Source organism: Pholis gunnellus (genome assembly GCF_910591455.1).
Source record: "Pholis gunnellus genome assembly, chromosome: 5".
Taxonomy (NCBI): domain Eukaryota; kingdom Metazoa; phylum Chordata; class Actinopteri; order Perciformes; family Pholidae; genus Pholis; species Pholis gunnellus.
Window position 1 is genome coordinate 21421677 of NC_136531.1, and position 13731 is coordinate 21435407.

Consider the following 13731-nt stretch of genomic DNA (forward strand, 5'->3'; position numbering starts at 1 on the left):
AATCCTACCTTCATGCATTTGTTTTTGTTTAAACTGTTAAACTGAGAGGTGTTGAATGAATTTTAAGGTCCCTTTGGCGGATGTAGTTTGTGGTGCTGTCTTACTGTATTATATTATACAGAAAGGTGTTTCTGATATCTAAACGACCTTCCTTAATACAAACAGGGTGGAGGAAATGATGGAAACACCTGTCCATATGACGTGTATCAAGCAAGGGGGGGGGGGGGGGGGGCAACCGATATGCCTTGAAACAAATCAAGCACATTTAATATATAATATATATTTTTTAGATAAAATAGTCATAGTAATGTGATTATTTTAAGGACTTAAACTTAGGAAAAAGTGTGGCATATTCACGGTAACACAATTTCTATGTGTTTACGTTGAGCCAGGTGAGAAACGGGGTAAATGAAATGGGCATCAAAGAGTAGGAGGCATTATATGAGGGGCAACAATCAGCGGCAAGTTACACAACATGTTCATCCTCAGTGACTAACTGCGCCACTCCACGCACACTTGAGATGTCATTTTCTGGATAAGTGAGCAATTGCACTTTACCCAGTCGTTGTTGTCATAAGCGGTAAAATTACAGTTCTGTGCCTTGAACGGATCTAACAGCAAAACAAGGACACAGAGTCTCATCAGTCACAGGTAGACAGCACCATTAGGGGAAGGAGGGCCAACTGTGAGTGGGAGTGAGTGAGTGCCTGACTGACTTGTCTTTTGGATACATACAATGGTAGCTTCTGAGTTTAATCAAAAAGACTGTTCCTTCTTAACTCATTCAGTTTTGCCCAAAAATAATTCCTCTTGACTCATATTGACCTGCCCTAACCCGAACCGTACCTGTGTGTTCTTTCAATCCAATAAAGTCAAAAAATGATCCCGCTTAAACACATTGGAGCGAATTATCTGTTCATTTAGTAAAACATGTACGGCAAAATCTGATCTTAATTTAATCGCTGACATTGTATCCATTGTCTCTCCTGTAGCACTTTATTGCCTCATTTCCACCGCATAGTTTGGCTCAATTTTTGCACCAGGTGCTCGTCAATGTAGGAGGGATTGTTAGCGGATCGAAGCTGTCGTGACATAATCCTCAACGGGAAAACAGTTGACGTTGGTCCATCCATCATTTCTTTTGGAAACCAAACATCAGCAATTCGACCATGGCGTGGTTTTGTGACTAAAAGAATTGCGGTCGCTATTGACGGTAGCTTGGCAAATTAAAAATGTCGGGGTTTTGCGTTAGTGACAGTTCACTCTGACTAATCAACGGTTCGCATTGTTTTAATCAGGTACCAGGTGCTATCCACAACATTTGCCAATGGAAAAACCACAAAAGAGTGGTTCCAAGGAATTTGAGTCAAGACTTGACGAACTGATACCCTGCAGTGGAAACCAGTCAAATCACTCTTCTCTGTTCCATGTGATGTATCTGTCCATGGTGCTGGATGCCTGAACTCCTTCAAACCACAAAAACATGACATTACAGTTTAAAAGGCAGATTTAGGTTAATCATCATCATCAGCTTCATGGAAGCTGTGACTAAAGTTTGCGCCTGTAGATGGAAATACAGAACCATAAAAGACTGAAACACCACAAACATGTGGGCATGTATGCAGTATTTACACAGCAAGGAATTTTTCAAATGTGTCAAATTTTCACTTTCGGAACCGCCGCTGTGATGAATCCGGCAGGATGTGGCATGACTGATCAGCCAACTGATCACTGTTGAGCCTAATGCAGACTGACGAGCCATCTGACTGCTGCTGACTCACACATGCACACACACATGCATGTTCACTCCCACACAGAAAGTGGTAAAAAGCTGAACCTTCCGCAATCTAAAAGCTTTTCACCCGCCTTTTGAGATAATAACAGGAAATGAGTTCTGAAATTGATACGCATTAAAACTGCGTAGATTGAGCCATAAATGGGTCTATTTAGTGATTATCAGTCTTTTGAGTAATTGTGTGTACATGCACAAGCTTTAGCATTGCCCTCCGTCAACAGTGTTGACGATGGACTGACGATGGACAGTTTAAATATAGGATCAAAAATAATGCAGCAGATCAAGAGATAATCTATTTTATCCACCTCCACACATTCTTACTCTTTGTCAAAGCCTACAAAAATGACATTTGAATATTTGTTCTAACTATTCAAATATCTATTTATACGCATTATGTCCATGAACACCGTGTTCTTGCTGCCCACGAGTGACGCATCAGAGTTGGTCCTTCATCTTGATCTAGAAAACAATGCGCTTCTTTTTCCATATACTCGTTGTTTATGCATCTGGCCCTGGTGTCACCTAACATGGTTTTCAGGAAACACGGCACCTTTCACTGCTATTCTGGCCTGTCAACTTTTGAAAGTACATAGTGTGCCTGTCATATTCTTTCCCTACTTTACACTTTTTCCCCCTCTGACACACAAACACAGACAGACACACGCATTCTCGAAGCGAGCACATCTCTGACTCTGCTTGTCTTGTACCCAGAAGAATATCAGCACTGAGTCACAGTTAACCCAACTAATTATTATCGAGCGATTAACAAAGAAGATTATAGAGCAAGATGCATTCATTCAGACCTTTGGAAGATAGTCGTGGAGATGAGCTGCCGGCTGGAGTGGTTTTGCTCTCCTACGTGTGTCCACAACTTTAATGAAGACGAGAGATAACAATGTCATTAAGTGAGCTATTTATGAGGTACGCTAACGCGGTTTGACTGATAGAGTTTGTCGTTTTACAGAAATTCTATATGGCTTCATCTCCCAGGAAGCTCTCAGTAGTAACAGGACCCGACAGCAGTTGCAACAAATAGTTGCGAGTCACGCGACCGTGAAGACGTTTGTAACCCCATCTGACCCTTCGCCAAACGCACCAGAGAATGAGAACTTTCTGGGTGAATGAGGTCAACTAGCAAGTTCATTTGTTTATGTGTAAACACATCATTAAATGAGTGTGTCACCGCAAATGTACAATAATCCTATTTCGTCTTTATCTGCGGTGTGCCTTGCTTAGTTATGAACATGCAGATACTTTGCTGTGATCCATTTTAATCCCTATGAAACCCCATTTTCCCTGCCAGGCATTACAAATGATGAAACGTTTCTCATCAGTGACACACTAATTAGCCCTAAATCACTTGAGTAATGAGTTGTTTTTAATTCAATTAAGATATTAATACTGTTAAAAATGTTCAACGGCTTTGGCAATTCTCAAATCAGCATACATATTCCAGCACACTATGATTTACATCTATCTGTCACCTGAGCATGTTTCACTGGTATTCAGTATTTTGAAGTTGTAGCTTTTGAAATCCAGACATTAACATAATGCCTCTGAGTCACGAGCCTCCGGTTCAGGCATGGAGGCGTATTGTACATCCACACATGCAGCTCACATCCAACACCTGAATATATAATCCAGGCATTTTTGGATTTCGGTTGGTTTAGTTATTAAACCCAAGTGATATGTGAAATGTGCGGGGGCAGAGGGATGTTTGTCAAAACAAACTCCCCGGTGATTTGTTTTAAGTCTCCTTTCCGTTTTGATATCATAGTTTTGAATTGTTACATTTTTTTTATCAACATTTTTGGTAATAAGTCAGAGGTAAACACTAAAAACAAATATGTTGAATATGTCATTCTTCGATCTGAGATGAAGTGCCACAAAATATGACAGACGCACGCTGGAGAGAAAACTATTTTAGCCCAACGTTTGACTGTCCATAATATATAACAGGGCAACTGAGGCTGAAGAAGTTTGCATGGCCTCAAGAGACAACCATGAGGAAGAGTGTTTCGAAAAGAGGAGCGCGAGTAGCTGGAGTGCATTGAAAATGACTCCAGAGATGATATTGTACTTCGCTGACCTGAATCGCATTGCAGGCAAACAGGCAAAACAGGCAAAAATGGAGCCCTATAAATAGACAGAAATATAGCATCAGCGCAACATGCAGGACATATGATGAACAATAATAGAAAAAGCCTTCTTTTCCAGAGTTGTTTTGGGACAATTTTTCCTTTGTATATCCTGAATTGACTCAGTCAGACGAGGAGAGTGACTGAGCCGCTCACAGGGTGCCTTGAGACTGGTCCGACCGTCGCTTGAGCATACTTCAGTGTCAACAATCTGCTGATAAAATTACACTTAATTCATCATTTAGTAGGCATGTATGCTGGAAATACTGATTGAGCATGCAGTACATTAGCATGCGATTACGAACACAGCCTATGTCTCTGGCTGCAGAGCGGCGCGGCAATGCACTCAAGTGTAGAGTCACTTGAGTTGTGAGTGAGTAGAAGCCAATAGTCAATCAAAGGTGGTATTAAACAGGCAATAGGTGTGACTCACCGCAACCTTGAGAGGTCCTTGAGTATACAGCCACCAATGAGCAATGAGAATATGATGCAGTTTGGTGCAGCAGTATGCGAGACTAGCCGTGGGCAGACACAAAGACACACACACACACACACACACACACACACACACTACCTTGTATTACCTGCTGGCAGAGAAGAGAACTACAGTAACCACATTGGTCATAATGAAGGAGCATGTCACAGTGTAACACTGTGGCTTAAGTAGTTTTAAGTAGTTTTTGGACAGCGATGGAGGCACAGAGGATATGAACAATGTCAGGGTTTAACTACACGGACAATACTTGTCAGCGGGTTACATTCATTGTTGGTTTTGGTCTTTTTGTTGAAAAAAAGACAAATACATAGATTATCATAAGATTTTGAAAGTAGCCTCATTGGGCAGATACAGTAGTTGATCCACACAAGAGAGTGAGTCATACACATTTCATTACATCATCTTTTTCCTTGTTGACACCATGATGAGCGAAGCCAAAGTACAAAAATAAGTATGAGAAAATACAGCACATAATATCACATCATTTGTGGTGATTTATTTGACAAGAATGAGAGAAGATGGAAGATTGTCCTCTCTCTGTCTCGCTCTCTGCCTCGTGTTTGGTAACCATCAGCCCCGCATGTCTACCTGCACTGGCAAAGACACGAGGACACTGATAGCGGTTGCCTAGTCAGACAGGCGATTTGACTGTTGACGTACAATATCCTGGCAGACATCCTGTCAGTCCATCCAATAAGAATTGCACTGCAGCGTGTAGCCTCATTCCCAAATTGAATGATAGCAAAGGTGTTTGTTTTATCAGCTTGGGCGTATGTCTTTACTTTTGAAATGACCCGTCTCTCTTCCAAAATGTGACAAATAAAAATAAAGGAATAGATGATTAGTTTCTAGTTAAGGAAGTCATGAAATAAATGTCCGGGCCACAAAAGCCATAAAGTCAAAACACAACCATAAAGATGGTATCATTTCTCCTGTTAACATTTATTACTCACTATTTACTCAACTACTGGACATGTACAACTCAATTTGCTTCAACAAGGTGGGGACCAGACTGGAAGGCCATTTGGAATAAGCCCAAGCAGCATATCAACACAGTGTTACAGCCAGAGATCTTACAGTGGCGGCAGAAGGCTTTTCATACCCAACATGAATGAATCGTACTATTTTAGCTTTAGCTCTGATGAGACATAATGCAGTTTACGATGGGCAGGAAGAGTCCATGTTTAAAGTCCGTCTAAACAACCGCTGTACTTTCACAATAAAAAATGATAATAGGCGGATGCTGGTTAATCCATGTTGTAAATAGTTTCATTTCAGTACTACATTCACTCTGGATTTCACTGTTGAAATGCTGTCATTTTAACATCTCCTCAGCACCAATGTGTTTAGTGGGGACGTTTGCCACACATTTGCTCAGCAATACAGCAACCCCAAGATTGCCGATCCCAAAAGGTACAGTCTGGGATAAATATATAAGTATAGATTGTAATGTAATATTGTTCAATGACTAACCTCGTGTAAGCATCAAGCAATTAGCTGCTGCACACCAGCTGTTTGGCAACAGGGCAGCGACTGGGTATGATTAACAGCCAGAGCACTAAGGACAGTTCATGGACTGTCAGTGCGTTTAGTAATAAACTGTGTGGTGTAGACAGGGTAGAGAATGAAATGTTTCGCCTGTCGTAAATATTCACTAGAAAACCAAATGTGTATTAATCCGCAGCTGAATACGGTCCCCCCCCAAAATACACCTTTTACTCCTGTTTGGGTTAACTACAGCGCCCATCGCTTTTAGGAAATGACTGAGCCTTTTGTAAAAAAAATAAACTAGATATTTATGAACTGTTTTCAAGATTCAAGTCTTTAATAGGAACAAATAGCCTTTTTTTTTTGTGTGTGTGTTGTTGTTTTGTTTGTTTTCTTGGGGGGGAATTAATGGTTTCCTTATATTACAACGTTCACTTTTTAGCCGCATCAAAACATTATCAGTCCTCCTTCAACCGTTCTAGTGAGAGCAGATATGTGAAGGTTGATTCACACGGAGGGCAATATTTATATTTGGCATCTGTCACATTTCCACATCATCATCTTTTCAGCGTGGCATCATTTTTGACAGGATGACAGCAGTCCACGTTTCTTGAGGTTTCTTCCATTTTCTCCTCTTTAATGAGTTTTCCGGGGGGGGAGTTTTCCTTTTCTGAAGCAAGGGTCTAAGGACAGATGCTTTCATATGTTTGCTGCACAGATTGTATAGCCCCCCTTGAGGTAAATTTGGGATTCGCGATATTGGGTAATTGTAAATAAAATGTATTTGGGTGTGGATGGAAACGATCAGTCCAGGGTGCAGAGAGACAGAGCCAGGACCATTCCTCACAGCCACTCAGACATCTAAGTCAAATAAAGACACCGGACTGTACGCGAAGATCAGATCCACCGAGAGACTAATTGTCATTTTATACGAAGAAGAAATGAACACAAGTACGGACGGAAACATTAGCAACATTAAGGCAATAGGAGGGTAATTACAAGAAACAGGAAAAGAAAGATAAGAAACTCATTGAGCGAGGTTGCATGTGCATAAAAAGCACACACAATGGCACATTCAGTACAACATGTCACGACACAGGTCACATAGACAAAGCAACCTGTTGAGGCATTGACAACTGAACATGAGAACAAAACTAAGCAAATTAACGACAGGAGGATACAATACATCGGGCTGTTCCAGTATCAAACAACACAATTCATGGAAAGCTTTGACCCGAAACAATTTACAGTCCATAAATAAAGACATTTTGCTGTAAGAGTTAACTGCACGCCATGATATTCTCACAATGTGAGTTTCATATTTGTCTGAAAATCCATTTCAGGCCAACAGGCAATGCCATCTGGTGATAATCATCACCACAGGGCAGCATGACCGTGAATAGGAATACAAAAAAAAGAAAAGCCTGGGATATGAGACATGATGGCACATGAAAATCCATCCAGTGGCCACAGATGGGAGGTTCACTTTTCATTTCACTCGAAGCTCTTAATGGCGCAGACTTTGCAGTTTTTATTTCTTGTAGTTTTGTGGCATTCTTTCAGGTGCGAGTGGGATATGAGGATATGCAGAATGCAACAATGGCTTGGTACTTACCTGGAATTAATACATTTGTATTCATAACACTACACATGTATTAGGCATTACATTCATTGTATTCATAGTGCATCAATTTGACCTTCATCTGCCTCATGTATGCCTACTTCTGTTTGTCATTTCTCCAGAACCTATTTTCACAATCAGCTAATTAATCAAAGCAACGATTTTCTGTGTGAAGACACAATTATCTGCCAAATACTGAAAAAGCTTTGGTTATTTCACATTATTTGGTTGTCTTCAGTTTTGTCTCTACATTGGCTTGGAGTGAGCGGGATTCAGTTGTGCCACAATCAGGCGACATATATATCTAAAACCTAGCGACAGTTTTGGTGTCGTTCCCTTATGTTGCCAGGCCGCTGTCCATCAAATCTGATTCTAATGAGCAATACCTAAGAAGGTTTTATTGCACATTTACTTAAAGTGCCATTAAATCCGATATTGAACATGTGTAAAGATATAGTGGAGTAATGTTTACCTGAGCAGAGAACAAAGTCGCTCTCCCTCTGCGAGCTTCTCCATGCTTTGTTGATCTGGCCCGTGCTTTCAGTGCATGTTCGTGCATTGTGAGCGTTCTCCACTGGCACGCTCACTGCTGCCGCTCTGCACTGCTCTCATATGGCGGTTACAGCTGATAACTCTGTCCAGAGTGAGACCGAAGCCTAGCATCCCATTCACCAGTTCCCCTTCAGGTAAAAACAGTCGGCACCGTTAGCTGCAAGCCACCGGCTCAGCCGTCGCCAGAGAGTTGCTGAGAGGCGATAGCAATGCACCTTTAAACAATATTTAATATTATAGAGAAATATCAAAGCCTTAAGGTAGGAATATGCTTTTCTTTATCACTGAACTGCCAGAACAATAGGACTAGAACTGTCACCAGTTTAGACACCCTGCTTTAAATTCCACAGCAGTGACTATCAGGCCAGGAGAGTTCACAGCTAATATTCCCACAGTGCTTAGCTCTGCTCCACTGCCCATCAGGTGCATATTAAAGGCCTGTGTTGGTGGAGTGGCGGGAAGGGGCTCGTCGTGGTTCCACGCTGTTGCCTAACCTAACAAGGCAAGGTAGAGTCACAGTCTGCGGAGTCTCGGGGGAAACTTGGGAGGATCACGAGTCAGGGACAAACTGACAAACTGGAGGCCTGCAGGATTCGCTCTCAGACAGTTACAGGCGACGCATCACATCTAATTGGACACCGAGGACAGCGGAAGGCGATTCAGTCATGCGTTTGCCGTGTGAGAGTGAGCTGATCTATAAGCTGCTCTCCCTAGAATCTGCATAAAGTGTCATCAGCTTAAAGGACAGACACGTTCTGCAAAGGTATTGTATTCTAAATGAACACTGCATGAAGCAAATCATATGATGATTTTAGCTCAGGTTTCTGTGGCTTCACCTTTACCGCTGGAGGATTGAAACAGACTGATGGTGGAGAAACCCGGCCCTGCTCGCTCTACATTCATACTAACATGATGAGACTGAGAGGGGAAAGGTCAAATACGGTTTCTTCCTCGTGAAGCATTGTGCTGGTTACATCAGTGGGTGAAGTGAATAGTCAAATAACCTATTTTTATGATAAGAACACAGACTTTGGTACATTGGTCTTCTTACTTTTTTTTTTAAATGACAGATTAAAAGTTAACTATTACCTTACCAACCACTTTGTAACTGCATGACTTTGTATCTGCGAGTCAACACTAAGAGCAAAGATGTGGACAGAATCAAGTAAGAATTCAATTCAAAATGTTATTGGTCTGTAAACCCATCTCGGATCGGCCACGATGTATACCATCCAAACCTTTCAGATTACATTACATTACATTCAGAGATCATCCAGAGACAAAACATAGAGAAACAGCATCTAGTTTTTATGCACCTCACACCTGGAATACACTCACGTAGTAACTTAGAATCTAGTCTTAGAACCGTTCTGTGTGCCACAACCTTTTATTAAATCAAATATGAATCTCCATTCATATTTTGCACTGTGATTTCTATTTCAGTTTAATTGAATTTCAGCTTCTTGTGTTTCCAGTGTATGGTGTTTTAATGCCATTTTATGTCCTATGTAAAGCACTTTGGAATTGCCTTGTTGTTGAAAGATGCGAATACATTTATTTGCTGTGCCAGAGTTTCTATACAGTGTAGAGCCAAGTGTTAGAACTGCCTCATATTGTGCACAGTGAGCATAGAAATATAGAAAAGATTATAGAAATCTGTGATGCGTTTACAAGACAGGATGACCATAAAAATAACCCAAACATGGCGAGACTACACCACCGCCTATTGTTTCATGTAATATCGTCTTTCATCTCTCCACAGCTGTGACCGGAGCAGTCTGCATATTGTTACTATACTTTGTAGGTGGTTGTTCTCCATCATAGCACATCAAAAAAAGAAGTAAATAAATACAAACTGAATATATTTACTCATCTCATGTGCCGGTTGTCAATCCGGGCACCGTTAAGGGTCTTTAGTGCAGTCTAATTGTTGCAGAACATGCCAAACGTATTCATACAAAGGGATGTCAGAGGTGTCATTATAAGACTTTATGACACATATTGTAGCCTCACAAAGGTTTGTTTATTTTTTAGGATGATCCCGTCTCATAAAGAGGAACCACAGAATGCATTAATCAACCACGCGGGATGGATTCGACTCTGTAAGTAGTGGCAGCGAGACAATCTAAATAGAAGCAGTGAAGGATCTTCTGACATTTGTCTCCATGTCTTTGTCTCCTCATGCTGTCCACGCTCCCGCCTGCTGTTTAGATATCAACTCCTTTCTCCTCCCGAAATTGGCCGCATACGCTGATTTACATACTCCTTCATCATTGGTTGCCTGGATGTTACACTGCAACAGGCTGCCCTCTGCTGATTGGTTGCAGCTGCACGAGGGCATGGAAGCTCTCTGACCAAAACAGGCATAAAAGGCAGCTGTGAGGACCAGACGCGCAGGAGCATCCGATGAGCAAGTTTAAACCAGACAGAGAACCACCAGTTTAAAAAAAAAGAAGAAGAAACGAGCAAATGAAACAAAGCAAGAAAGGAAGCTCAAGATGAGGACTCACAAGAAACTGCTGTAAGAGAGATATTCAAGGAAATCTATTTGGAAAGGTCGAAGTCAGTGACAGGTGTTTCCATTTGCAGTGTCAGTTTTATAACAGCTGTTGTAACCGCTGAGGAAGTGAGTCGACTGAGATCGTTTTTTTTCCTTTTTCTCATTTTGGCAACAAAAATCCCCTCCACAAAAAAAAAAAAAAGCAGCATGTCTCTGGAGGTGAAGGAGAAGACGCACGTGCGAATAGTCTTTCTGGGGGCAGCAGGAGTGGGCAAGACGGCCCTGATCCAGCGCTTCCTCCAAGACACGTTTGAGCCCAAACACCGGCGCACAGTGGAGGAGCTGCACAGCAAGGAGTACGACATCGGCGGGGTCAAGATCACCGTGGAGATCCTGGACACCAGCGGCAGCTACTCCTTCCCGGCCATGCGCAAGCTCTCCATCCAAAACAGCGACGCCTTCGCGCTGGTGTACGCCCTGGATGACCCCGAGTCACTGGAGGCCGTCAAGAGCCTCCGGGATGAGATCCTGGAGATCAAGGAGGACAAGAACACACCGATCGTGGTGGTGGGGAACAAGTCGGACCGGGAGCAGGAGCGCCAGGTGTCCAATAAGGACGTGCTGTTGACCGTGGAGCAGGACTGGAACAACAGCTACCTGGAGACGTCGGCGAAGGACAACGCCAACGTGGTGGAGGTGTTCAAGGAGCTCCTGCAGCAGGCAAACCTTCCCAGCCGCCTCAGCCCGGCGCTGCGTAGACGCAGGGAGACCTTTCCAAAAGACACAGACTTCCGACCGCCCATGAACAAGACCAACAGCTGTATTCTGTCCTAATGATAGACAGGAGGAGGAAGGAGGAGTGTTGGTTTGTCTCACGAAGGGACAAGAGATGAGAGCACTCGGAGAAAGAGATTGAAGAGAGAAGCCTGGACTTGAGTCTGCGGGGGGCGTTAAGTGACTGAGATAAAGGGTTCTGGACCAGCAAAGGACACTTCAGGGTTCAAAAACGGAGAGGAACAAAAGCTGAGGAGGTGAAGGGCATTAAGACTTGACCTCAACAGACTGGGAGAGAAAAAAGGACGCCGCATTAATTACTCAGTTGTTCACTCAATGTAATGTTGTTGCTGCTTATTTGGTGACATGCTGCTGGTGTGTAGATCAATGTATACCTTTTTATATTTTAAATGTAACTGTTCACTTACATAGAGAGTTGGACTGTTGCTAACAGGTTGTTTAATGTAAATGGTTTTAATTTAATAATTCAGTGTATGTAGCACATCATGATGTTTACATTTTTTTTGTATTCAATTACAATTTGCCATTGAGCGTGATATTGTTTTTAAAAAAAAAAGTGGTGAAATGCAAATATAAGACTGTTGATGCACTTGTCATTTTTTTCAATGACCATTCAAAATGTTTGACGGTGTTTTTCTTGTCCATAATTTTTTTTTTACAATGGCATATTCTGCCAAATGTTATATTGCTGTTTCTTTAACAAATGTAAGTGGAATGTGGATCTAACTGTGTAATAAAAGATATAAGCACAAAAAAAGAGAAATGTTTGTGAAATTGTTTATGGAGGTATTGGTTATGAATTCACTGCAGTAAACAATTATGTAAAGGAGGTTGGTTATGAAACGTAAATCTATCACACATGAACGTTCTTTAAGGAAACCGTGTCAGTGCACCGAGTAATGACAATATGCAGAAACAAATGGGTTTCATAGCTACAGAATATAGTCGTGTATTGTGGGACTGCTGTCATTTTGACTGCTATCTGGTCAAATGTACAGTCGTCCTGAGTCATATCCTAATCCACTAAGAACAGAACAAAGAGATTTCTGAAGGCCGCCGATATTCTGATGTGCTTTCCAGGTAGAAAGGGTAAGAATAGGAGGATAAAACTGACTGTAGAATGCACAGAGAAGTACATTAGAAGCATCGACGTGTTAATGCAGATATTACAGGACCGTGAATACAGACTAATTGTGGGTGGGGTTCCAGCTAATTGATTTTGTCTTAACATGTGTCAAATAAGACAAAAGGGTACCACGGAAATTATTCTGTGTGTTGTTCAGGGTTCTTCGACGTATTCGTTATTGAAATAAGTGACTCAAACTAGAACATTCATGTGTAAAGTGGACCGAAATCAAGAGTCTGAGCTTTACATATCTCAAGTCTGCACTATACCTTATCAGATCTCTGTCGCCATCTGCTGACGAGAAAAGCACATTACATCCCCTGAAACTAGTAATATAAACAAACTTTATTACAATCTATATATATATATATATAAAGACGATTATCTGTTCCTCTACAATATATATATATATATATATATATATATATATATATATATATATTGTACATATATATGAAATGTAACCTCTGCATTTAACCCATCCCTGGGGGAGCGATTAGGGGTTCTGTGTTCTTGCTCAGGGACACATCAGCACAGGACACGTAGCAGCCAGGGATCGAACCACCAACCTTGTGGTTACCGGACGACCCTCTCAGGTATTAAATGTTTTTTAACTTCAGTATTCAAATATCCAGACATCAACTTTACTGCATATTCTCATTAATGTTTTAACAAAATAAATGTGAGCCGACGCTATTGCCCATCACCAGTCTGGAGTGGTTGGCTTGGTGGACATCATGTGTACACAAACTGTTGAAGCCTCATTGGTCGTCTGTCAGAGATGACTTTTCCGAACCATAAAACAGACTTTACGTAAAGTTAAGCAAAAGAAACTGCCGGGACAATAGCACAAGCACTTTGTACGTGTGAGATCTTAATTAAGGTGTTAGTGTAACCTCTGCTGGCTCCAGGCCTGAGGAGACAGCAGTCAAGAGTTGGGCAAAAAAAAAGGAAGAAGAAAAAACCTTGAGCATCACAAAATTACAATTTGAATAGTTCAGCAGCGATTCTGTTAAACGGGTTGACAAAACAGGTTATGGTGCAGTTCCTGAAATAGCTGTGCATGGTTCCCCCTCAACGAAACCTGCCGAGCGGAGACACACACACACACTCCACGCCATCAGATTAGACTGAACCAAGTTTCCTGTTTTCTATTTGAGGAAGTGGCCGAGTAAACGTTTGCGGGCAGTTCCTCTTTCAGGACACATTTAAACAGTCTT

General features: G+C 41.7%; 1 protein-coding gene across 1 annotated transcript; it reads left to right on the plus strand.

Moving 5' to 3' along the window:
* The first annotated feature begins 10499 nt into the window (after positions 1-10499).
* LOC306696048 (GTP-binding protein Rhes-like) lies at positions 10500-12010 on the plus strand. The gene has a single exon (XM_079159536.1). It carries the CDS (start codon positions 10798-10800, stop codon positions 11422-11424), a length of 627 nt encoding a protein of 208 aa, XP_079015662.1. The 5' UTR covers positions 10500-10797; the 3' UTR covers positions 11425-12010.
* Positions 12011-13731: the final 1721 nt, after the last annotated feature.